General features: G+C 32.1%; 1 protein-coding gene across 2 annotated transcripts in view; it reads right to left on the bottom strand.

Moving 5' to 3' along the window:
- Window positions 1-23,392, bottom strand: part of LOC139503830 (uncharacterized) — a 304,074-nt gene extending 280,682 nt beyond the window's left edge. Inside the window, exons 1-12 of one of the 2 annotated variants that reach the window (XM_071293768.1) lie at window positions 23,224-23,392; window positions 21,145-21,319; window positions 20,003-20,215; window positions 19,195-19,313; window positions 18,586-18,849; window positions 16,575-16,883; window positions 15,234-15,533; window positions 14,738-15,037; window positions 12,918-12,977; window positions 4,107-4,202; window positions 3,021-3,072; window positions 1,793-1,830 (exon numbers count right to left, since the gene is read on the bottom strand). In XM_071293768.1, the coding sequence (XP_071149869.1) occupies window positions 1,793-1,830; window positions 3,021-3,072; window positions 4,107-4,202; window positions 12,918-12,977; window positions 14,738-15,037; window positions 15,234-15,533; window positions 16,575-16,883; window positions 18,586-18,849; window positions 19,195-19,313; window positions 20,003-20,215; window positions 21,145-21,319; window positions 23,224-23,284 (1,987 nt within the window). In that variant the 5' untranslated portion in view covers window positions 23,285-23,392. Of the gene's footprint in view, window positions 1-1,792; window positions 1,831-3,016; window positions 3,073-4,106; window positions 4,203-12,917; window positions 12,978-14,737; window positions 15,038-15,233; window positions 15,534-16,574; window positions 16,884-18,585; window positions 18,850-19,194; window positions 19,314-20,002; window positions 20,216-21,144; window positions 21,320-23,223 lie in introns of both variants that reach the window. The other variant, XM_071293765.1, reaches the window with a different exon arrangement.
- Window positions 23,393-25,088: the final 1,696 nt, after the last annotated feature.

Consider the following 25,088-nt stretch of genomic DNA (forward strand, 5'->3'; position numbering starts at 1 on the left):
ATGCTACTCGTATCTTCAAGTGGAAAACATATTTAGATTTTTTCTGCAAACTATCATTTTCGTTGTTTGATCTAATCTTAACCAACAGGACTACACAAGGTAAATTAATAAACTGTAGCTCACTTAAAGTCAAAACGAAATCGGACCACAACAACCGATACTGTAATTGCAAGTAAAGTACATCATCGTATTACACTATCATGGAAAATAACAAGTTTTATTGCCTTAGTCTAAAGACAGTTAAATACAAGATGTAGTACTAACATTAGTTTACATTGTCATTAAGGGGCCTTTTATAGCTGAATATGCGATATGGACTGTGCTCATTATGGAAGGCCGTAAGGTTACCTATATATGTTAATTTCGGTGTCATATTGGTCTCTTGTGTAGAGTTGTCTCATTGGCAATCATACCACATCTTCTTTTTAGCTCACCTGGCCCGAAGGACCAAGTGAGATTTTCCCATCACTTTGAGTCCGTCATCCGTCGTCCTTCGTCCGTCGTCGTCCGTCGTCGTGCGCCGTCTTTAACTTTTACAAAAATCATCTCCTCTTAAACTACTGAGCCAAATTAAACCAAACTTGACCACAATCATCATTGGAGTATCTAGTTTAAAAAATGTCGTGTCCAATGACCCGGCAAACCATCCAAGACCCGGCCAACCATCCAAGATGGCCGCCTCGGCTAAAAATAGAACATAGGGGTAAAATGCAGTTTTTGGCTTATAACTCAAAAACGAAAGCATTTTGAGCAAATCTGACATGGAATGAAATTGTTTATCAGGTCAAGATCTATGTGCCCTGAAGTTTTCAGATAAATCTGACAACCCGTTGTTTGGTTGCTGCCCCTGAATTGGTAATTTTAAGGAAATTTTGCTGTTTTTGGTTATTATCTTTAATATTATTATAGATAGAGATAAACTGTAAACAGCAATAATGTTTAACTAATTAAGATCTACAAATAAGTCAACATGACCGAAATGGTCAGTTGCCCCCTTTAGGAGTTATTGGCCTTTATAGTCAAGTTTTAACCATTTTTTCGTAAATCTTAGTAATCTTTTACGAAAATCTTCTGCCCTGAAACTACTGGGCCAAGTTAATTATAGATAGAGATAATTGTAAGGAGCTAGAATGTTCAGTAAATTAAGATGTACAAACACATTACCATCACCAAAACACAATTTTGTCATGAATCCATCTGCGTCCTTTGTTTAATATTCACATAGACCAAGGTGAGCGACACATGCTTTTTAAAGCCTCTAGTTTAAAATCTTTTAAGTTGTTTTATATACTATTTTATATATATATTAATAAAAAAACAACCATTCACTGCATTATTAACTAATCTCAACTGACACCATAAATCTATACTAGGGTTAATCTAATTGTGCAACTAGTCTAGTTACCATACTTCCGTAATATTCATAAAATTTTAAATAATATTGAACATACTACATGTATTAGTCACATTTCATCAGTTAGATGATTTGATCAGCAAGTTTTATTTATATTCTAAAGTTGATATATATGATTATGTAAGTGTTAATTAATATAGTATTATATTGATTATAGTAAAATTTTAATTTCAATACTATATTCAATACATTTTTAATTTCATTTTTATTAAAGATATGTCCCTAATTGAAAAAAATCAGTTGATAGATACAAAGAAAAGATAATATTAAAAAAAGATGTGGTATGATTGCCAATGAGACAACTATCCACAAAATACAGAAGACTGAACAAGTAAAAATCAGTACAATCTAGTACAGATATGGTTTGTAGTGTATTACCTGCAGATTGTCGTAATGTAATCGGCAAGTTATTGGAACTGAAATTATAAAACAATACTGTTTAATACTAACAGAATACCGAGGTTGAATTAAGACCGAATCGGAAAAACAAACCAGACTTATTCCGCCACTTTTCCATTGTTAAATTTTTCATTTCGTATTTTTTTCTTAATTTCTCCTATTTTAGAATAGATTTTGCTTTCTTTTGTTTATCTGCCAGCTAATTTGCAAGACAATATTGAGAAGCATTTATATGACACTACATCCACATAGTATAAGTTCATTATGAATATAACGTTAAGGAATGAAAACGAATCAACAAAAAGGAACAAAATCTCCCTTGCTCACAAGTAAAATTGAAACATGGGAATTGGAAATATGTCAAGGAAACAACAATCCGACCAAAGAGTAGTCCTGTGGAGTCTTGAATGCATCAATAAATTACTGCACCCAAAGACGTGCTTCATCTGGCCCTAAACACAAATGTATACTAGTTCAATGATAATGGACGTCATACTCAACTCCAAAATGTATAAAAAAGACTAACAAAGGCCAGATGCTCCTGACTTGGGTGAGGTGCAAACATGCATGGACGTTAATTTTTTTTTTAGATCTCACTCTATAACTACTAGCAGTTACTGACATACAAGTTTAAAACCTCAAGAAACAAATTGAAAGATTATGTCTTTATCATATGAATATCAAACACAATCCCTACCGTTAGGTGTTTAGTATTAGTCTATCATAAACATATGAGTAGAACCTAACCGCTATAATAACAACAATCAATTTCAGAAGAAATGTGTTTATATCCGATGCAAAGATGCCGTAAGCCGTTAATAGTTTTCGATTGATCGTTTGTGTCATTTGTTTGTTTATAGTTTTGTTGAAGTTAAACCACTCTGCAGACTAAAGCTATTTTAAAGTTCCTAATATTAGATACATTTATACATGTATATTGTTTATCGACAGTTTCTTGGCGGAAAGTGTAGCTAACACGACATATGCATAGTTAGACAGGGCTGTATCGTCACGTTAAAGTTTCTATTCATTGTTGAAAATGACATAAAGTTGCACACATCCGCGTCATTTAAAATGTAAATTTGTTAGATATCCGTCAATCATACCACACATCGATATTATGCGTGTACAGTTTTTTTTTACAGGTAAAGTTTGCAGGTTCATATATAAGTCGTGTTTATATTTATAACACTTGTAAAGTACATACCTTTCGTTTTGGTCAGGTCTAATGTTGTTTGCTGTCACCATCTCGTTTTTACCTATCAAACATTACATACGTTGAAAGTAAAATTATATCAACAAAAAAGCTACTTTTCTTCGTTGTTCAAAATACAGGTGTTTTAATTTAATCGAACATAAATGTACGTATATTGAAAAGGCTGTAGCAGAAACGCACTTAACTATTTTGCGCTGAATTCATTTACGAAAAGATAAAAATTTATCGTTGTTCAAAATCATTTTGCATTATTTAAACAATACTCATTTTTCATTTTCGAAATATTCTGAAATCATATGTCATACCCCATCCATGATTTTTAAAGCTTTATTATTGAAACCTTCTTCAGACGTTTTCAGTCTTCTAAAGATTCACAATCTATTTGTCTTGCATCATTTTTTAGAATAAAACTAAATAAGAAAATACAATTCCCTGAAGATATTTTATTTTGGCTTAACTTTGAAATAAGAATACACAAATAAAGGCAACAGTAGTATACCGTTGTTGAAATCTCATTAATCCATGGACAAAAAACAAAATCGGGGTAACAAACTAAAACCGAGGGAAACGCATTAAATATAAGAGGAGAACAACGACACAACACTAAAATGTAACACATACAGAAACGGACCAAGCATCAGACAAAATACAACGAGAATAACAAATATAACATCAAAACCATTTACATAAGTTTTAGATAGACCAGTATCGTGACACGTCTTATCGCAATGTGAATTTACACTCAAAAATGAAAGAAAACAAACGACGCAACGTTAAAATGAAACACACACAAAAAAGAACAATAATATAACAATGGCCATATTCCTGACTTGGTACAGGACATTTTTAAAGGAAAAAAATTTGGGTTGAAACTGGTTTTGTGGCATGCCACACCTCGCAAAAGCGTTGAATTCTGTACACTTAAATATTCTTTTTACGACTCAATACCCATGATTTCGTGATGCTATTTGTTTTGGATTGTAAAAAAAGTATTTTCTCATACCCCTGTTACACTGATACTATATTCCATGTTTGATGTATTCCGATTTGCCGTTATATAAATGATGTTTTACATACCTGATCTTTGTCTGTATTTCCAAATTGCGAAGACAAACGTTCCAAATACGGCTATTGTACCAATACTACTAATTATTCCTATTACAATTGTGTTAGCTTTGAAAATATAAATTAGGAATGTTTACCTATAACTGCAAAATGATGTCTTTTTATCTTAATAACAGCAAAATGAAATTTTTTTTTAGTTAAAGTCACTTTGTTTTAAGTGAGTGCATAGTCAATTTATTGAACTCATAGAAATCTACCAACCTTATTTAATGAATATGATTTATTTCATAAATACACTTTATTTCATTATATTTATGATATGTCTGAAACATTGAATTTAAGCTAGTTGTCTACGAAGTTACTGTCTGCAAGAACAACTGCAACCATGAAAAGTTTCAACGTAAAAACCTCTTACGTGTTGCCTAGCAGACAATTTTTTTATCGTCTATTTTGAAGTATATGGAAGGTTTCCCCTTCAAGATATTTGCTTGAGTCGAATTATTATTACACTTAATCAGTCTCAACGTAAAAAAACCCATCAACACATTATAGATATAGGAATTGAAAATGAAAAATAAAATTGTGTCACGTGTTCAACGCTTCGGACGATACAAATATTGCATTGCTGTGATGAGCCCGGAATTAAAACGTTACAAAATTTAATATTCAAAATTAGTGGATGAACAAATTAAAACGATATAATATCAAACAATTATCATTATATAATTTTCATAAAGCATAGACATACGCAAACATACGCATTACCTACATACACCCTTATAAGTTACAATTCAATAATTATATTTGTCTTTGATAACATTATTCCGGTTTCAACATTTCTTATCGTACTTGATTTGATAATGTATATATTTATTTTAAACATTTTAAAGATTTTTTATCTTCCTTTTATATTTAAAATAAAATGTGCCTTATATATGGATAACAAAAAACTGTTATAAGGGTGTTTATATCAAAAGGTTTATATCTGATATATTTTATAGACTTAGAATGTGTCTCTTTTTATAAGAAAAAGTGGTGTGTTATATATTTCTTGCCAGTATTCAGTATTATAAGGGCATGCAATAACATGAGCCATTTTATACTCTTTCAATTGAACTAATAATTCTTTGGATGGGATGATGGTGTGGAGGAATATTCTGTTTAAACACTTTCAATGTGTTGTTATCTAGGTATTTAAAAACAAAATTAAGAGGGCTTTTGAATTTATTCAAATTTTCTTTTAAAATTTTTCCCATTTAAAGTACCACTATCTACTAGTATCAAATTCAGGTTTACCGCTTAGATTCATATTCTCATATTTGATATATAATAGTGTTAAACATTTATCAAAAGTATTAAAAGTCTAAAATAAACAATTTACAGGGCATGGGCTCGGTAACATATAGCTTCTCTCGTGTGTATTTTAGTCTAAACGCCATCTAATTAATTAAGTCTTCCCATGATCATATAAGCAATGTAAATAAAGATTTAGATGGAATCATATTCAAAACAGTGTGGCTGTGGCCATTGATTGACGTCCTTAATTCATTCAATGACTGTGACAGATTATGTGAACGTTTGTCTGTGACGACACTGCTCACTACTTATTTATTATAAAATTTAAACTGAAGGGTCACCAAAGGTTCTTAAACGCCTATAATAATGAAATAATCCGAAAAATTAATCAGGAATAGCCTTTATGGTCTGATTTATATTATTGATATAAATCATAACAACGTGTTATTCATCATGAATTTTTCTAATTCCTTTATTTAGGTATTGAGAACCTTTGGAAACCCCACAGTTTAAGTGTCTTTAACAAGTACATAGTGAGCAGTGGTCGTTACAGACAAACGTTCACATAATCTGTCTCAGTCAAAAGGATAATTTAGGACGTCAATCAATAGCCACAGCAACACTGTTTTGCATATGATTCTATAGATAAATTAAGCAAACTTGTTCATTTGGATTATTCTAGGTCTGTTTTTTTCTGATTTTGTGTAATGCTTAGTACGTTTCTGTGTGTGTTACATTTGTAATGCTGTGTCGTTGTTCTCCTCTTATATTTAATGCGTTTCCCTCAGTTTTGGTTTGTTGCCCCGATTTTTTTTCAAGGATTTATGAGCTTTGAACAGCGGTATACTACTGTTGCCTTTAATTTCATAGTATAGATGTGAACTATATGTTTATTATCGTTTTAACCTGTATAAGAAAGATTTTTTTTTGAGGATCGAATTAGTCAATCTTATGTTTTACCTTAAAATTTTTTTCCCTCTCAATGTTGACATTCTTTTCTTTTAAATAAATTTACACGCACATTGCATGCGTTATCCATCTCTAGCTAAGGGGTTACATTGAATTTCACATAAGGTCGAATTATATAAACGCAAGTGAATGATTCATCATCAAATTGTCTTAACTGATTTTGAAAATAAAGAACCGTACTGTCTGCTAAAAGCAAATAAATATTTCACTACTTCACTTTCATTAATGTTTGAACAAGAAAAATACTATTTTAGATTTTAAATATATCTCGCTAAGGTTTTTCTAAATTATGAGTGTCAAAAAACATTGAATGTATATTTGTATTATTTATTTAAAGAAAGTGTAAATGAGTAGTTTAAGCAGATATTTGGTATTCTTCATATATTCTTTTTTTTTCAAGTGAGATTTCTGGCTTTAACAAAATCTGCCATTTCTTTTCTTTATAAAGAATAGCGGATCGCGGATAACTTTTAGTTAAAGGACTATTTTATTTTCTGATATCATCAAGTATGTCATTTACATATGGAATATTAAATTCTATTTATTTATTAAACAATAAGTATTATCCTTGTGTTTGTATGTTCTGATTGTCCCATTATTTTAAGGAAAGTTAATGGGATAATTCTTTATAAAGAATAGCGTATCGCGAATATCTTTTAGTTAAAGGACTATTTTATTTTCTGATATATACCTCATTCATCAAGTATATCATTTACATATCGAATATTAAATTCTATTTATTTATTAAACAATAAGTATTTTCCTTTTGTTTGTATGTTCAGATTGTCCCATTATTTTAAGGAAAGTTAATGGGATAATTGCTTGTCCTCCCTTTACATTAAACCAAGTTTTAATGAATTTCTGATAAAACTCAGGAAGGGTTCTTAACTTTTTTGCTTTTGTCAATATGTATAAATGTTGCATTATGCTTGTCTCTTTCTAATCTTATTTCATATGAAGTTGCAGTTGTCAAAAGATACTTTTTTTATTGCTGATTTTTAAACTCTCAAAAAAGGAAGATGAAGGAGGCAAAACAAATTTCCTTGTTTGATTTAGTTTGTCTGTACGTATATATGTTTTTTCTTCTTCTTGGTGTTGAGGAGTATAAATCAATACCGGGGAGTAAGAGTTGTTATAGAGAAACATAACATATTTACAAATAACACATAACACATTTGCAAATTTGAGGGACCTAATCCCTCACCTTTATGTCTCTTTGGTATGAAGTGGATACGAACGAGGTCATTAACTTATTTTTTAAACAATTCTATTTTCAATATAAAAATATAGATTAAAGGTCTCCTTTTTCAATTTCACTTTACCAACTTTTCAATCTACTCCGTCTTTACTAATATGTATCATATGGATAAGTAATAATACGCATAGGGCTTACCTAACTAGTCGTACACCAAAAAAAAACCGGCTAGTTTTTTTGTTATCTTTTCATGAGTCTTATAAAGACGAAACGCGCGTCTGGCGTCTGTTTAATACATGATAGATAGTGCAGGTATGTATACTTATTGTATTTATATCAATTTGATTTTTGTCAACTGATTAAATATTCTTATAGTTTGTTTTTATGTTGTACTTTTAAATCACTCTCCCAGGTCAGGTGGTCCTGCTAACATGTTAAACCACACCACATCATGTACAATGTATAAATGTGCATGTCCAAAGTCAGGAGCCTGTATTTCAGTGGTTTGTTTATTTGTGACCTATTTGTTTATCGGTAATTTTTTGTGTATAAATTAGGCCATTAGTGTTCTCGTTTGAATTGTTTTACAGTTTCATTTCGAGGCCTTTTATATCTGACTATGCGGTATGGGTTTGCTCATTGTCGTAGGCCATACGGTGACCTACATGTGTTAATTTATGTGTCATTTGCTCTCTTGTGTAGAGTTGTCTCATTAACAATCATACCGCATCTTCTATTATTTCTATCTATATTCTTGGTAAAAGACTTCATTTTGTGTGTCGCTTGTCTTCCTTGCACACAAGATAATTTATCATAGTCCGGCCGATCGGTGAAAAAAATGCTCAAATAATGAGGAAAGCACCATGTTTTGCATGATGGTACATGTTTGTGTACTGAGCAATATTAGCTATGGACCCACCCTCAAAATTCAATATGGCGGCTTTTTTCAAAATGGCTGCCGTATGTTCTAAAATATTTGCCAGTATTGCACAAACCACAGTGGATTCGATACTGGAAGCACAAAAATTAACATATTTGAATGACTTGGTGTACTTAGCAAGATTTTGTTTTGATCTAACTTTGAAATACAAAATGGCGGCTATTTTCAAAATGGCCGCCTTGAAAAATAAGCAAATATTCATAACTGAGAATTGACTTGAATATTAGCATTTTATTGATGCATAGTGTCATTTAGGATTTGTCCCAGTTCTGTCCTTTTTGATTTTGCCTTGCTTGACATTTCATACACAAAGTAGTAGCTTTCATAAAAAGCTGCAGTCGTAGCTTTCCTTTAAAGCTGCACAATTTCTTGTCTTAGGTCACAAATAAAAGCTGTGATTTGGGATTTATCTGCTTTAATATATTATTCAGTGCCGATCTTATTTCTTGGGTCGCAATATTTAGCAATTTTAGATATTATACTTTGAATTGAGAATCATTTAAACACATATCATTGAAATGGCAGGAATTGAGGACCACAAGGACAAGAACATTGAAATGGCAGAAACTGAATCACTTGTGGATATGGACAAACCCACAGCTGAAGACCCCTTAACAGAGGACAGCTCAGAAATGACTATTAAACAATTGTACCAAGAATTCGTAGCAGATAGAAAATATAATGCTCAAAGAACAGCTGAGCTTTATCGCAATATAAAACAGAGCGAAGCGCTAATTGATAAAATATGTGTTGGTCTCATTACGATTCAAGCTGAACAGAAAGAGGCAATGAATATTAATAACGAATAGATGGCAGCAATATATCAGCACCTTCAGCAGTCTGAAGACAGGATAGACCACAAGGCTAGTGGTAATTACTTGGCAGAATTGATGGTCAGACCAATAAGATATTCAATGTTGTGGTGAGACAGATGGACAAACTGACAACAACTGAGAAAGGAGACACAGTTCAATTTAAAAGTACATTTTAACAGCAGGGTACCTTCCAACAACTGGCATCTGTTGTAAATGACTTAGTGGACAATCGAAATATAGAAGTTAAAATTCCTGCAATGGACACATCATCAAAGCCAAAATTTGACCTTAGCCAGTACAACGCAAGTTTACCAAAAGTACACAATAAAATCCATGCCTTGGGTCTTTCCCCAATTGTAGTTCGCATGAACCATCAACCGCGCCAACTCTGTTAAAGGTGTCTTCACCTAAAGTCAAAATTCCTATGCCCTTGGCCCTGCATGAGACAGAATAAATTATTCAACAACAATCTCCATTTAAGAACATATTATAAACCTCTAGTACTAATCAAGGATGCCAGCAAAAGGCTTATGTGTCTTTTTACGCACACTTACCATCTACTATGAGTCAATAATATTTGATTCAGAGCAGCACACCATTACAGAAACAATTGGCTGCAAATGGATCATATCAAGTTTCTCCAATGCTGAATGCAGTGCCTACTTACGATATCATCCCCGTCGAGTCAATGGCAAATCCCACACCTGGAGCTCTAACAGGCTTCCCATAACAGTAAGCTGACTCCACTGACCGATCCAGGAAAGGGCAGAGAAATTCAAAGGAGTGTGGCAACCGCTCTTCTTCAGACTCTTCATTGGAAAGAGAATATACCCGATAACAAGAAGATCTTGGTGCAAGGGACCGGAGCAGAAGCCAAAAGCTCCCAAAAATGCAAATACTTAATTGAAGATGATCCTTGAATTGGGAGGCGTTCATTTACCGATTTGAACGAACTGCCGGTAGATGACAATGAGAAAACAGGAAAAATGTGTGTAGGCCCCAGATTGCCAGGCCGCTGTTGGCTTTGAGTACGCTCGCAAGGTAAACACAGATGATGATGTCAAGGCTTTAAAAAAAGCATTCGAGCAGCGCTTCAGCAAGAAAGACGAAAAAACCAGATTGAAACCGAAGTATTCCTCCGAGGATGTAAAGACAAATATTCTTCAAGGCATGTAAAAAGTAAAATCACAAAAATACTGAACTCAGAGGAAAATCAAATCGGAAATTCCCTAATCTTGGCAAAATCAAATGACAAAACACATCAAAAACGAATGAACAACAACTGCCATATTCCTGACTTGGTACAGGCATTTTCAAATGTAGAAAATGGTGATTTAAATCTGGTTTTATAGCGCTAAACCTCTCACTTTGAACGACAGTCTGGTCAAATTCCGTTTCATTTACAATGATGCGTGAACTAAACAGATATAATAAATAAAATAGTCAAAATAAGGGTACAGCAGTAATCATAATAGCGAGGAACCCAGAAACATTCAACAAGGGGTTAAATGAATTGAAAAGCTCACACTAGATGGCGATATAAGGATCAAAAAGTGCCAATTATGACCATCGACAAGTCTACTTTGCTGATGGCGCAGTATCACTGACCGATAAAGGAAATATGAGCAGTCCTTTGAATAATGAGGTGCATAAACTCACAGAAATTGTCACAAAACTAGCTGATGTTATGTTTTCAACTAATCAGCATAACCGTGGATTGGCCGATCAATATAAACTCGGTTCTTCTGATCAAATAATCATGGGAGATCACCTGATCAATATACACGTGGAAGATCTCCTGAGTAATACAATCGCAGTAGATCGCCAGAGAGAAATACACCCAAGCTTAATGCTTATCGATCAACAACACCCCCACTAAGCTAGAGATCATATAGTCCGTAGAGACAACGATTATCAGCTCCACGGACAAACTCCAGAAACGTGGTTTTGGTTAACAGCTTGTTATTGGGAAGATTAAAAAGAACGACTCTCGACAATAATAGAGTAAACATACAATGGGATGTGTGCAAAGAGCCATTAACAGATGATGTTATACTTAGGCTAACTATTTGGACACACTGAGCGCAGTGATAAACCTCAGTACTCCAAAAATTACCATCAACAATCAAGTGATAAAAGTGGCATTTGTTAAGAGCGGAAACGAAATTTCAACTCAGCAAGTTTGCATAAAACGAACCATCACAGTTCCGCCAAGAACAGAAATGCTGTTACCATTAAAACTAATAAAAGTGCTGACCAGGAGTGCATTTTAGGACCATGCTCGCTGAATAGTTGCGAATTGGTTTCGCACGTAGTTGGAAAATGAAATATTTGTCCCTTAACCATTTTAAATGATTGCAATCGTCTAATCCGCCTGAAGAAAGGTACAGCTAGAATAATTTGACGATGTAGTGGGTACGGCAGATGAAAACGCGATAAGTGACGTAAGGCATGGCATTGAAGAGATACGAGACAAGGTGCCCTCGGCACTGCCTCAAAGTTCAGATGAGTAACCTACCATTCCACCACATTTAACCAACCTGTATTAACGTTCAATCGATTCGTTTCAACATATTTCATTCCAACCATTAAAACTGAAAGCGTTTAATGAACAATTACAATAACATGGAACATATTGATTAACATTTTGAATTTCACTATTTGTTTTTGTATATATATGTTATATATGCAGCGATTTGCAAATGTATGTGGTATAGAAATAACCAATTTTTTTTTTATATTTCAAAATTAATTGATAACAAATTCAAGAACATGAAGTCCATTTTTGAAGAATCATTACTTTATTTTCCGAAATTATATAGAATACCTTTAGGACAATCTTGATATTTATACCTTTTTTCCGCCATATTGAAAATGGCAGCCATATTGGATTTTTCAGAGTGGGTCCATAGCTGAAATCAAAGGGTATATAACCAAGAACTACTATGCAAAGTTTCATGCTTTCCTCATTAAGTGAGCAATTCTGCTCTATATCTGCACCAATCGGCCGGGCTATCATGCCTTTGTGTTCTATAGCTACTATGAATCGTCGCATTTGTTATTTGTGTCATCCATCCTAAATATTATTCAGTTGAAGTTATTTTGAAAGTTAAACGAAGTTAAGGCGTCCGGTTATTGTTTCCGTTCATGAGACCGACTTTTAAGTCAAAGACAAGACTTTGGATTTTAAACATCCGTATAACTATTTTATTACTCGGAGACAAGACAATTAGTTTCGCATTTATCTGATACTTCTATAATGTAAAGATATTCTCTTTATAATATAGCAGTGATCACCGTGGTTAAGAAACTTGGATTTGATAATAAATAGAAAATAGTCTTTATTTAAAACATACGTATGTTCATGATATACAGTAACGCGAAAATAATAGAATTTAACAGATAATAAAATACACAACGGACCATGGGAAAAACGAGAGAGGGCTTAACAAATCGTCCTGTTTCCAAGTACCTACTGTGACTTTTGATATGTTTTCTGGCAGCAATCTGATCCAAGTTTAGCAATAACCGCAAATACAAATACATTTAACTATAATATATTTTGCAGCTAAATTATACAAATATATCTTTAAAAAAATAATACAAACTATGATCCTGTTTTCCCACATTTTCTTTATTTTGCGCTTGTTGTGTTACTCCAGCCTGGACTACAAAATATCACATTGACTTATTAAATGTAGTACGTTGCATTTGTTAAATCATATATCATGTGTATATGCCTTTGAAAACTGTAATTTAGAAATCTTGAACTAGAACAAAATAATGGTTTGACAATTGATTTACAAAAAAAATAAAAAAAATCGATATTCGTAATACGCCTTGCAAAATTTCATTAGGAATGCCGTTAAAAACTTAATTAGTTTTGGAGAAATTGTTTTTTTTTATAAGTTGCTATTTTTTCCAACTAGATTATGGAATCCGCAAGTAAGATCGGTATTTTGGGAATTTTTCTGCTGCATTGTTTTTGTGACTGTTCTAAATTATGAACCTTTAAATCAGTGTTTATAGTTATTTGTTGTTGTTTTATTGTGTTATAATGTTTTTGAAATTTTTGTTGTATACATTCTTTAACATTTTGACAAATCGGTGCCTTTATAGCAGACAAAAAGTTAAGGATTTTATTTTCTTGTTTTGCTCATTGGTAAAGGCCTTACTCTTACATTGTTTTGCTCATTGGTAAAGGCCTTACTCTGACCTTGTTTTCTGTTATCTGCGTTATCTTGACTTCATTGAATAGTTATTCATTAGTAATAATAAGCATATCCTTGTTCTATATTACCTGATAATTGTACCGGAAGGCTACTTCCAGTGCCAACCGAATTTATAGCAAAACATGTGTATTCTCCAGACATCGTTTCCATTGCTTCCTTAATTACTAACGATGGATTTTTAACGGTGACTCCTAAATATCCAAGGGAATCCGATGAAATCATTGTTGTATGTCCATTTATATGTCTTTGCCAGTACACCTTTGTTACTACAGGGAATACATTAGAAATGACGCATGGTAGAGTTATTGTATAGCCAGTGCCAGTAAGGTGCGTTATAGATAGTACAACCACCTCTGGGAGACCTGCAAGACAAGACAAGACAAGACAAGTTTTTGAATACTCTGAGGCACACATTGTGTGCAACAAGAGTAACAGAATGTTAGTATACAAAATAAAAAATTGGTCAATATTACAAAAATGTTCTTTGTGTTATACAATTTTTTTTAAATGTTATGAAGTAATACAAATTAAGAACAGCAAGACTGCAATCAAGACATACATGTATGATGAAAATGTTTTCTTTAATTGTCCCCACAATTATGCATACTGATGTGACAGGGATCATCACACGCAAACAAATAAGAATAACGAAAATAAATTAACCCCCAGGTCCATCTGAGCGATAACAGGACAAATAAAATTAAAAATAGCTTTATACCTTATATTGTTATCTCTGTTTTAATGGTAAACATGCAAAAAGAAAAGGATGCATCTTAGCTACCATAGAAAGGTGTTTTTTGAAATTGTAACTTCTTATACATGTTATACTGACATTTTGAATGTTCAACTTTTTCTTACATCTCTATTTTTTGGAAGAATGATACGTCGGTCAGGGCTCTTACGTAAAATCATTTGGCCATCATCTCTATATTGTGAATTTTGTGTTGCTCTTTTCAATATATAAGATAAGCTTCATTCTGATCAGTATCTATGTAATATCAGTGAATAGATTGCAACTTGGTTTTGTGCATTTTTCTGATTTGTAGCATTTCCCCGGAAATAAGTAGTTTGTTAGAACTCTTTTTTCCTTTGAAATGTAAGAAAATAGTTAACAAAGGTACCAGGATTATAATTTAGAACGGAAAAAAGTGTTTTAAAATGTTGATTGTAATACATGTCTATGTAAAGGTATGTACCTCCTATGACAGTAAGTTTAGTTGATGAACTGTACCCCATTCCAAATACATTGACAGCAAAACATTTATAAAGTCCTGAATCCGAATCTGTTGCATGTAGCAAAGTCATCGATGGATTGTCAACCGTAATTCCTTCTGTACCTGATGTCCCATTACTTATCACCTTGGATATGCCATTATATATTTTTTCCCAGTAAACTTTGGTTGGAGGTGGATTGCTGGTAATCGCACACAATATCCGCACCTTTTCTCCATACTTTATTTCTGGTAAATCATCTGCGATCGTGACAGTTGGCAGCTCTGTAATATATAAAACAATAGTATGTGAAATGTCATCGTATGTAAGCTACTTACACGTCATTTAATGTCAAACTGAAAGTGTAGATTCTTTTGAAGGAGTATATTTATTTTTTTTCGACAACTTTAAACTGCATACTTATTAACAGTCGTTATAGTGAAAACATTAATCAATTTATTTAATTTAATAATGACCTACCTCCAATTACGTCCAACTTTATGAATTCGCTAAATCCTGTTCCGATATCATTTATTGCTACACATCGGTACGTTCCTATATCTGCGGTAGTACTTTCCATTATAGTTAGCGATGGTGTATCTACAGAAACGCCTTGAATACCGATTGTCCAATTATTCAGTATGTGTTTACTCCCATGGGCTACTTTCTCCCAATACACATTGTTAGCAGGAGGGTCAGATGATATGTTACAGATTAATGCAATTTCTCTGCCGTACCCTATGGTATAATTTTTACCTCCAACGAAAACCGTCGGCACATCTGCATTTAAATTATTACATGCTAATAAATTATATATGTGAGCATACATGTACAGTTCTAAACAAAGATAACACTTTAATATGGTGTGTATCCAAATTGGTTCCATACAAATATGGTAAAATGTACAAACATAACAAAAAGATAGTCAACAAATTCTAAAAAACAACAAACACTTAAAATAATATGGTAGGATATTGCTTAATGTTTACGTAGATGTATATTTAGTCTTGGTTCAAAAATTAAATAAGAAGGATGTCTTAATCTGTTCAAATCTATATATCATTATATGTTTGATAGATAGATCTTGTGTATGTGTTTTAAGGAGCAGTAGTTTACCGTAGATAATATCTTGTAGAAGATGACGCCAATGACGGAAACACACAAACAATGAGAGGATAGTAAGACAATAGAGATTAGTGAGACAAGATTATGATGGCCTGATGTTCATATTTCATCCATCTTTTGAATCCACAATCGGTCAAATGTGTCGAATCTGAATTGAGGCAGTCGAATTTGGCTACACAATACATCAGGGGACTTTACATTGTGCGTCTGTTGAATGTAAAATAATGAGAGTATGTGACCAATATTGGCTACCTTGCTGTTTGGTATAGGTTCTGCTCATTGTTGAATACCTTAATCTGACCTATTGTTTTCATATGCTACGAAAGTTGGAATCTCGTAGAGAGTTGCCTCATTTCCCAATCAAATCTCAACTCCTTATTTCTATAGTATTTATTGAAATATCATACGGTGAGGTTTTAATCGTTGTTGAAGTAATGCGTTGTCTAATAGTTATTAGATTGTTGCATATTGTGCATATTAAGTGAAATATGAATACCTTTAGATGACCTCCCACAGAGATAGAATGGTTCATAATCAAATGTGTCTGTATTTTAAAAAAAAATATTCACCAAGACAATGTAATTACAGCGTTATTGCTTGACCCTTTTTCGTGTATGCTACATGTACTAAAACGGGATTATATTCTTACAAAAAAAAAACAATAGGGAAAAAAAGTTAAATGTCAGATTTACAAACCTCCAGTTATTGTAACATATATTGGTGTACTTTGTCCTGTTCCAATATCATTTTTCACGTAACAAATATATGTTCCCGATTCAGATGATGTTGCATTGAAAATTGTGAGTGATGGTGTTTCTATTGAACTTCCTGATATTCCCGTGGTTTCTTTTGCAATATGTGTTATCACTCCACTATTGTTGAACTGCCAATATATTTCACGAACGGGATTCCATTCAGATGTTTGAAATGAACAGTCAGTAGTCAAAGAACTTCCATAATCCACAACATAATTGTCTGATTTGGTAGTTACAACAGGATATTGGCCTGCATTATAAAATGGCCTTTATTTGAATGTAAAAGAATATAACATTCAAAGTTTAAATCAGTCAACACACACTGCTATAGACAATGTGACAGTTAATATAAACAACATTTAATAAATTCTGATCAACCGATATTGAAAATAATATATACAAGGCGAAACAATAAAAACCCAACAGCAAATCACAGCATGCGTCCGTATTCACATGTTGAACACCTGGAACGGCTATGGTCAAACGTTCAAAAGCTGTTTCATGCATATTAAATACCGAGTCACGCCGACAATCAGCCGACCAAATCAAAATGAATTTAATCATAACATAAGTTTTAGGGTTATCCGATTAACTTTTTGATAATATTGGCTGCACATACACCGACCACGGTTTCCATACTTTCTTTGAAATCGTATTAGAAAGTTTAATACCACCAATACATATAACGTTAAATCTGATTGCATACGAAACAAAGGTAGATAAACAATTCCATTGAGCTTGATAGTTATTGAAAATAATCCTTCTTTTATTGCAGTAAAAAATATGTTTCATTAACGGATGGGTTGACTGTTTCAAGCACAAGATATTTTTTGTTTGGTGTTTTATTTCAAAGATTATATATAGGTTATAAAGAGGTAAACATTTGATTGGTTACTTCTAGTGATGTTATCTTTTTTATATTTCAATAAACTGTTGTGTAAAATTTTGTTTAAAGTACAGGACAGGATAACAGTTTACACATGCCTAGTATAACATTATTTGAAACAAAGATAAAATCTGGAATTTTTGTTTTCAAGATATGAAGTCAACAAAGACTAGTAGGGTATCACAATCAATGTATACAAACATGAAAAACTAGAAGAGGAATTTCTACTAGTTCTTGCGTTATTGTTGCTAAGGAGAAGAACATATTTATAATTTCTGAATTGAAATGGTCTCATTGGTAATAGATTTGGATACTTGCAGGACCATTGTAGTAGAATAATTACATTCGAGGAAAAATTATAGAGAGGAGGTTGACGAGGCTGTAATTTAGTAAAAATTTAACTTTTATAAACTTTAATGTAAGTCTAAAAAGGTAATATCACAAAGATAATGAATTCCAAGTACAATTCAAAACGGAAAGTCCAAAATAAAATGGGAAAATCAAACTCTTAAACACATCAAACGAACGGGTGACAATTATCATATAGTTACCTGACTTAGAAAGACATTTTCTTTTGAAGAAAATGGCGGATTAAATCTAGTTTTAGAGCTAGCTAGACGAACCTCCTAACCTGTATAACAATCGGACTAATTCCATTATATTGACAGCAATTCTTGAACAAAGCAAACATACACACTACGTAAAAATGTAACTAATAGGGGTACAGCAGTCAACATTATATAATTATCTTAATGAACATAAATTCAAAAAATATGTCACAAATGAGCACAATAAAAAATATAGACAAAACACATTAGCAAACAGGAAAGACAAGAATACAAAACTTAAATTTGCACAATAACACAATGACGCGATGAAAAAGTGCAGAGCCACTAGTATTTTGTAGACAAAGCGTGTGTCTGGCATACACAATTCTAATAACTGCATCTACTTTGAGATCCCTTCATAACTGGATCAGGAAAATAATTTTAGTATGTGACTCTTATCTATGATAATTAATTTGAAAACAGTAATGAATATTCAAACTTGTTTTGTTACAAATTACCTTTTTCGTTTATGTAAAGTACACCATGTATCGTATCTGTTTCTGAGTATATAACAAAAGGTCTTCGCAATCCTCCGGAAATTTTTACTTGAAGCAGCTGCATATCATTTGAACAGTATATGTCACCATCATATGCAGAAATGCCCATGCTTGCTCCAGGTGTTAATGTGCTAGAAACCTTCATCATATAAGTACCATTCGAATCCGTGGATTTTAATACGCCTTCCACATTTTCCATCCAGTAAAGCTGACCACTATTATAATCTGATACAAAGATAAATGCTGTGCATTATCATTCATTAAAACATGGTAAAATGTCATCAAATACACCAGTTTTGTACTGGTTAACGTTGTGAAAACGTTTTTTTGTGTGCAAGGAACCAGGGGATGATGCTTACTATAAGACACTGTTAGTTTAAATACAAAATATTTAGTTTATATACAATTTGTTTTAGTGTATATAACTATACTTGTAATTTATATACGTCAGATTCTTGATAGATAGAAATTTGCTCTTAATATAATAGCACACAAGTATAACGACAGCTTACAGACTCCAATCATATATATTTTTATATAGACGACTTATGCATACAACAATGAACTAACCTATGCTAATGCCAGTGACTTTTTCTAACTTTACATCTATAAATGTATGCTTTTCAGAACCATCGAGTCTTGATCGACTTATTGTTTTATTGGTTCCTAAGGTACTGTAGTACAGCCATCTGTTTGTAATATACAAATGTTTTTATCCACAAGAACTAACATAGGTTATACATTAATGCATACAACATATATAAAATTTGAGAGAAGCAGTGTGCTCGAAAATTAGACAAATATCCATTCAAGATCAAATGAATTAGACGTAAGCAACCGTATAGGAGTCAAACCACATCGAATAGTCTACTTTGAAAGGCCTAACAGATAAAACAATTTAACTGATAACAAACCAATTTCTGAAATATAATACTAGTATTAGTAAAGGCAACAGTAGTATATCACATTTCAGTATTCACAAATCGATTTGTTGAAAATAAAATCCGAGTAAAAAAACAGATCCATACACAACATACATAGTAAACGTAGACGAAAGACAGCAAAAAGAAAGAAAAAACCCACAAAAAAATAAACAACAACAACAAAGGAATTTCATGACAAATTCGAATTTTAATGTTTTAATGTTATAACCAATATATGACACTTATATCACTGATTGATATGATATATTTCCCAAATATATGATTTAAACATGTATAAGTATAAACATAAACCGTACGATGACCTATACATGTTAATTTGTGTGTTATTTTGGTCTATTGTGACGAGCTGTCTCATAGGAAATTATATCACATTTTTTTTTATTATATATATGGTCTTGTTATTATGTACCCTGCGTAACTAGTCAGATACAAACCTTTCCTTGAAATCTATTGTAAGAGCAAATATAATGTCATCTTGTAGTATAAATGTTTTCTTAGACCCGTCTAAATTGCTTCTGTACAGATTTCCTTTGGATTGTTCTGTCCAATATAAATGGTCATTAGCTGGATCAATTGCCAATCCTGTTGGTTTATCTGCAACTGTAACAGTTTCCAAATTGTACACCTTTTCTGATGGATACTTAAATCTGAAGATAAAATACTGTGGATTCATTTATGTTCGTGGGTATCAATTTTCTTGGATTGACGTACTATTGCATTTTTGTGGATATTTGATATCGTGGTTCTGCCAATCTCTGCATTAAAAGCATATATGAAATTAACAAATCGTTGAACATTTTGATTCGTGGTTAACCTGTTCCCACGAAATCAATGAAAATTGACATTCAACGAGCATGAATAAATCTATTGTTCTTTATAATGTATCTATTTTAAACAGTAAGTTTTGAAGTATTCTATAACGATAACATAAAAAACAACAGCAGATAAGTTATAAATATTGAAATTTTTTCTTCAGCTTGTTTGCAAAACGAGATTTTTGTAATGCACTGAAGACCCGATAGTGGCCTTCGATGTCGTCTGCTCTTTGGTCGGATTGTTGTCTTTTTGACACATTCCAAATTCCCATTCCCATTTCCATTGACTAAACCACGTAATTAAAAGCATATTTTTAACTTTTAACTGAAAATAGTACCCAGAAATAAATAAATCCACAGTATACCAATTTATTATTATTATGCTGGAAAAGTGATATTAAAGGGTCAATGTAAGATAACATTTATGTATGTTTTAAGTCAGTAGCATTTTATTCAATGGTTTACGTTCGTTCATTTTTTTTTTTTGTTTTGTTCAAAAGCGATCATATACTAAAAAAAGACGTTTTTTTTTTTTACCCATTTGAGCCGTTTTCGCTTTTTATGTCGGAGCAATCAGGCCAATTAGAGCTTAACATACTGTATTACTTTTTCACGTTCATGAAGTTGTACGGTAACTTTTTGTTTTTACGTATAGAACAGAAAGTGTAGATGTTAAAGTGTTTTCTTTCTTTAAGTTATACATATTATATTTATAAACTCATATACATTAATATAATATTATTTTAGAACAGTTAGCTTACCTTAATATGTCGTTTTTATCAAATCTTGGAAAATAAATATACATATTTTTATAATCATAATCTATAGAATAAATGTCACTTTGTAGATCAGTCAGTAAATATGATGCATCTCCAGTATCCAGGTTGATAACTTTCATGTAGCTATAACCCGTTAGGATAATCATGTTTGAAAGACCTGGAATATACATCACTACAGATTACATTCATAACATGATCTATGACTTGCAGTTACAATAGTTACTTACAATATCCCGACAAGATTCGCACATATATTACACCTGAAACAATTGTCTGTTGTCTTGACGTACATGATTTGGAAGTTAGCTTTAATTGCCTGTGAACTAGTCTTCACAAATATGCAAGTTCTATAATGCCGGTGCGTTTTGTATATAATTTATTTTTTGATTTAGTGGTTTTGAGACTCGCAATGGTCTCTCAGAAGTCAGTTGGGCAGTTGTTGTCTTTGATTCATATCTGTCTTGATTGCTATTTGTTGATTGTTTGTGTTATAACACACATGTAAAGTTCCTCCTTTTAAAAAAACTTATAGAAAACAAAACGCTAAATGCAACTGTATATATTTTTTTTCAGGTTGCTAATGATAGTGTTATAATTATCTGAACAATAGTATCGAAGTGCTGGCAAAAAAGGCGGGCAAAGTATTTTTTTCTCTTAGAGCATAGACCTTTTTGGGCTCTTTACCTATTGCAGTTAAAATATCTCCTTGATAAATTGATCGAAATCATTTCAACATACAACTCTGAAATATTCTTTTGGGATTATTTCCTTGTGTACCTTACGGTAAAGCAGGAGTGAGATTTAAGTCAGGTAGATTTCCAGTTGATCATTTTATTACAACCAAATATATTGTATACATGTACCTTGCTAGACTAAATTTTGATTCAAACCCATTATTGAAAGAGGCTTTAGACATTTCAAAATTCGTTTGATTTACAAATTGTATATTCTTGGTATACAAGGGGCAAAAAAAAAAAAAAAAACAGCGGAAAAGGGAAACTCATAGATCGAAAATAAACTGACAAAGCCATTGCTACTTTATTGTAATAAGATATGTCGTGATTATATGCAAGCGAGATACTGAACAAAATGATAAACGGTCTGGTATGTATCGGTAGTCGGATTAAAACTTAAAATTGACATCTATTCAATAAAATAAAATGTCTTTAGTTTTAAATAATTGATTATTTATACAAAAGTAACATACTTTCAATTTCAAATTTTGTGACGTTCCCTTCAAGTACAATTTAAACCACATACATGTATGTTGTTATATCAAGATAGACAAATTACACGGCAACGCGCAGAAAAAAAACCAACATTTGTTCGTAAAAGTGTTTATTTCATGCAAACAACACAACTCTATGATAGTAAGAAACCAATATTTTGGGAAACCTCAGCTGAACATAGGAAGAGATCGAAACTATATGAGTTTATTATATTCTGAAAGACAGAATGTGTTTTCTATCAGACCCAGAACAAAACATGGTTACAGACTCCTGTTATTTGAAGAAAAAAAACAATATTTCATTTATCTCCATTTTAGTCAAATTGGAACTTTTAATGTAAATAATTTAACATGTTGTCTATTCTAGGGATGAATGATATTACCTTTTTGGGATATAATATACAGTGTAGGAATGTATATGTACAAGGAAGAATAACAAATATCAGCAGAGCTCATATATACAATATAGAACACATAGAACAACACATTTTCCAAATAATCAAACGTAATACCTTGCAAGCCAGATAAAAGTTTCTTTAGGGATTTTTTTTTCTTTCCATATCTGTCTTTTGTGTTTAGAATTCATGTGTTTTAGCAGTTTCTCGCTGTATTGAAGACCTATTGGTGACCTTCTTTTGTTGTCTGTTCTTTGGTCAGGTTGTTGTCACTTTGACACATTCTTTATGTCGATTTTAAGTTTCATTTAATTTAGTTTTTTCTTTCTTTTGTCTTTTGATTTTGCTTTAATTCATTTTTGCTTTTTCGTTTTGTTTGAATGCGATTATAATCATTTTCACAACCTTTCAATATTGTATCACATGTACGTTGCCTACCTTGACTAACAAAACATAACACAATAATCGGTGTATACAAAACCAATGCGTGGAACTCCATTTTGTGATCCACAGGCTTCAACGGAAAATGTTGAATGTTCCTGTCTTAAAAGTAACACCAACTTTCATCACGAATATTCTTAAATTCATGACTCGTTTTCTATTTTAACATATTCATTTGACTTCTATTGACAACACGTAGTTCGTATGATTGAACCTTTAGATAATTAATAAATAGAAAATTAATCATGGTACAAATATACCTTACAGGTTTTTTCGATTCACTATGTTTTCTATTTATACTAATCATTCAGCAGATTTATATGCTACACTTTCGTTGTTAATACGAACTTGGTACTTTATGTTTACTACATAAAAATCATTGAAACAATTTTTAAGCAAACACCGAACTCTACGTATCAAATGGAAAATGAAAAAATCAAACATCAAGCTAATGGACACTTCCGTATATACTTTGTAGGAACTAAATAAAGAGAAATATGAAAAGTTACCTCCTGATATAAGTGTTGTCGTCCTTTACTACGTTTTAAGAATTATCGTCGACATCCCGGATATTTTACATGTTTTCTTGTTCGATTGCTGTTTTTCTAAAATATATTAAGTAACAGCTATAGCCAGTTTATCTATCAACTTTAGTCAAGAACAAAATAAATCATATTTGAGGAGGGTTAAAACAGTAATGAAAATGATGTAACGAGTATAGTTTTCGAAATAGGAAATAATACAACGCTTTTAATGTCTTATGATTTGATTAAATACATAAAATTAATGCTAGTATTAAAACAGTTTTTTTTACGAAAGCCATCATTTTGAGCAGTACCCCACATTTTAAGACTTTCAGATGATGCGAAGATCAAAATGTTCGCATCTCTGTTGTAAATAACATTTTTATTTATTAAAAAGTATATAAATAACAAACATAAAAGGGCAGAAACAAAATAAAAGGTTCGTGCCCTTGTTTCTGAAGTAAATAGTATAATAACAAAAAATACTGAACTCCAAGGAAACAGAGGAAATACACAAAATAGCATTATTATTAAATGGGCATAGTCAAAATCTCAAACATGTCAAACGAATGGATCAGAAATTTTATATTCTTGACTTGGTATATGTATCTCTCTAAATTTTTTCTACATGTACAATTGCTATCTTTTTTCTTTCAATCACTCGATTAAAGGATTTTATGAAATTAAAAAAAAAAGCTTTTAAATTGTCTATACTATTAAACGAGAAGACCTAGTTTTGTGTGTCTCTGCTCTTCCTCTCACAATGAATTAACCATAATGCCTCTGTGTTCTATAGGTACCGTGCATAGTCGCATTTGTAATCTATTCTTATGACAATTCAGTTTGGGGGGGGGGGGGGGGGGGGCAAACATAAACATGATAAGGCATCCGGATAAAAATGGTTATTAGAAAAAATTAAATACACTTTAATATTTATTATATACGTATGTCCATAGTTTACAGACAACAGAAACAACATAACAACGGACTTTGAAAAAAGAGAGAGGGCTTAAAAATGCCGTCCTGTCTCCACGTACATGTACCTATATTCTTTTTGATCTCATTTCTTAAATTCCCCAGACATAATTTTATTTACAAAATCATCCTCCAATAGGTAACATACTTTCAACCGAGCTTTAAATGCCTGCATTTTCGCTTTTACGTCAAACAGGACTTACAGTTTTGCACTTGCACATACATTTCATAAGAGTAATCGGGGTGAGGACACTGATTATCGCGTTATAAAGACTCTCTAATAGAATAGCAGTGATCGCCTAGGAGAAGAAACAAACGCGAAAATAATGGGATTTAACAGAAACAAAATAATAAAGGACTGTG

Source organism: Mytilus edulis, chromosome 14 (genome assembly GCF_963676685.1).
Source record: "Mytilus edulis chromosome 14, xbMytEdul2.2, whole genome shotgun sequence".
NCBI lineage: Eukaryota > Metazoa > Mollusca > Bivalvia > Mytilida > Mytilidae > Mytilus > Mytilus edulis.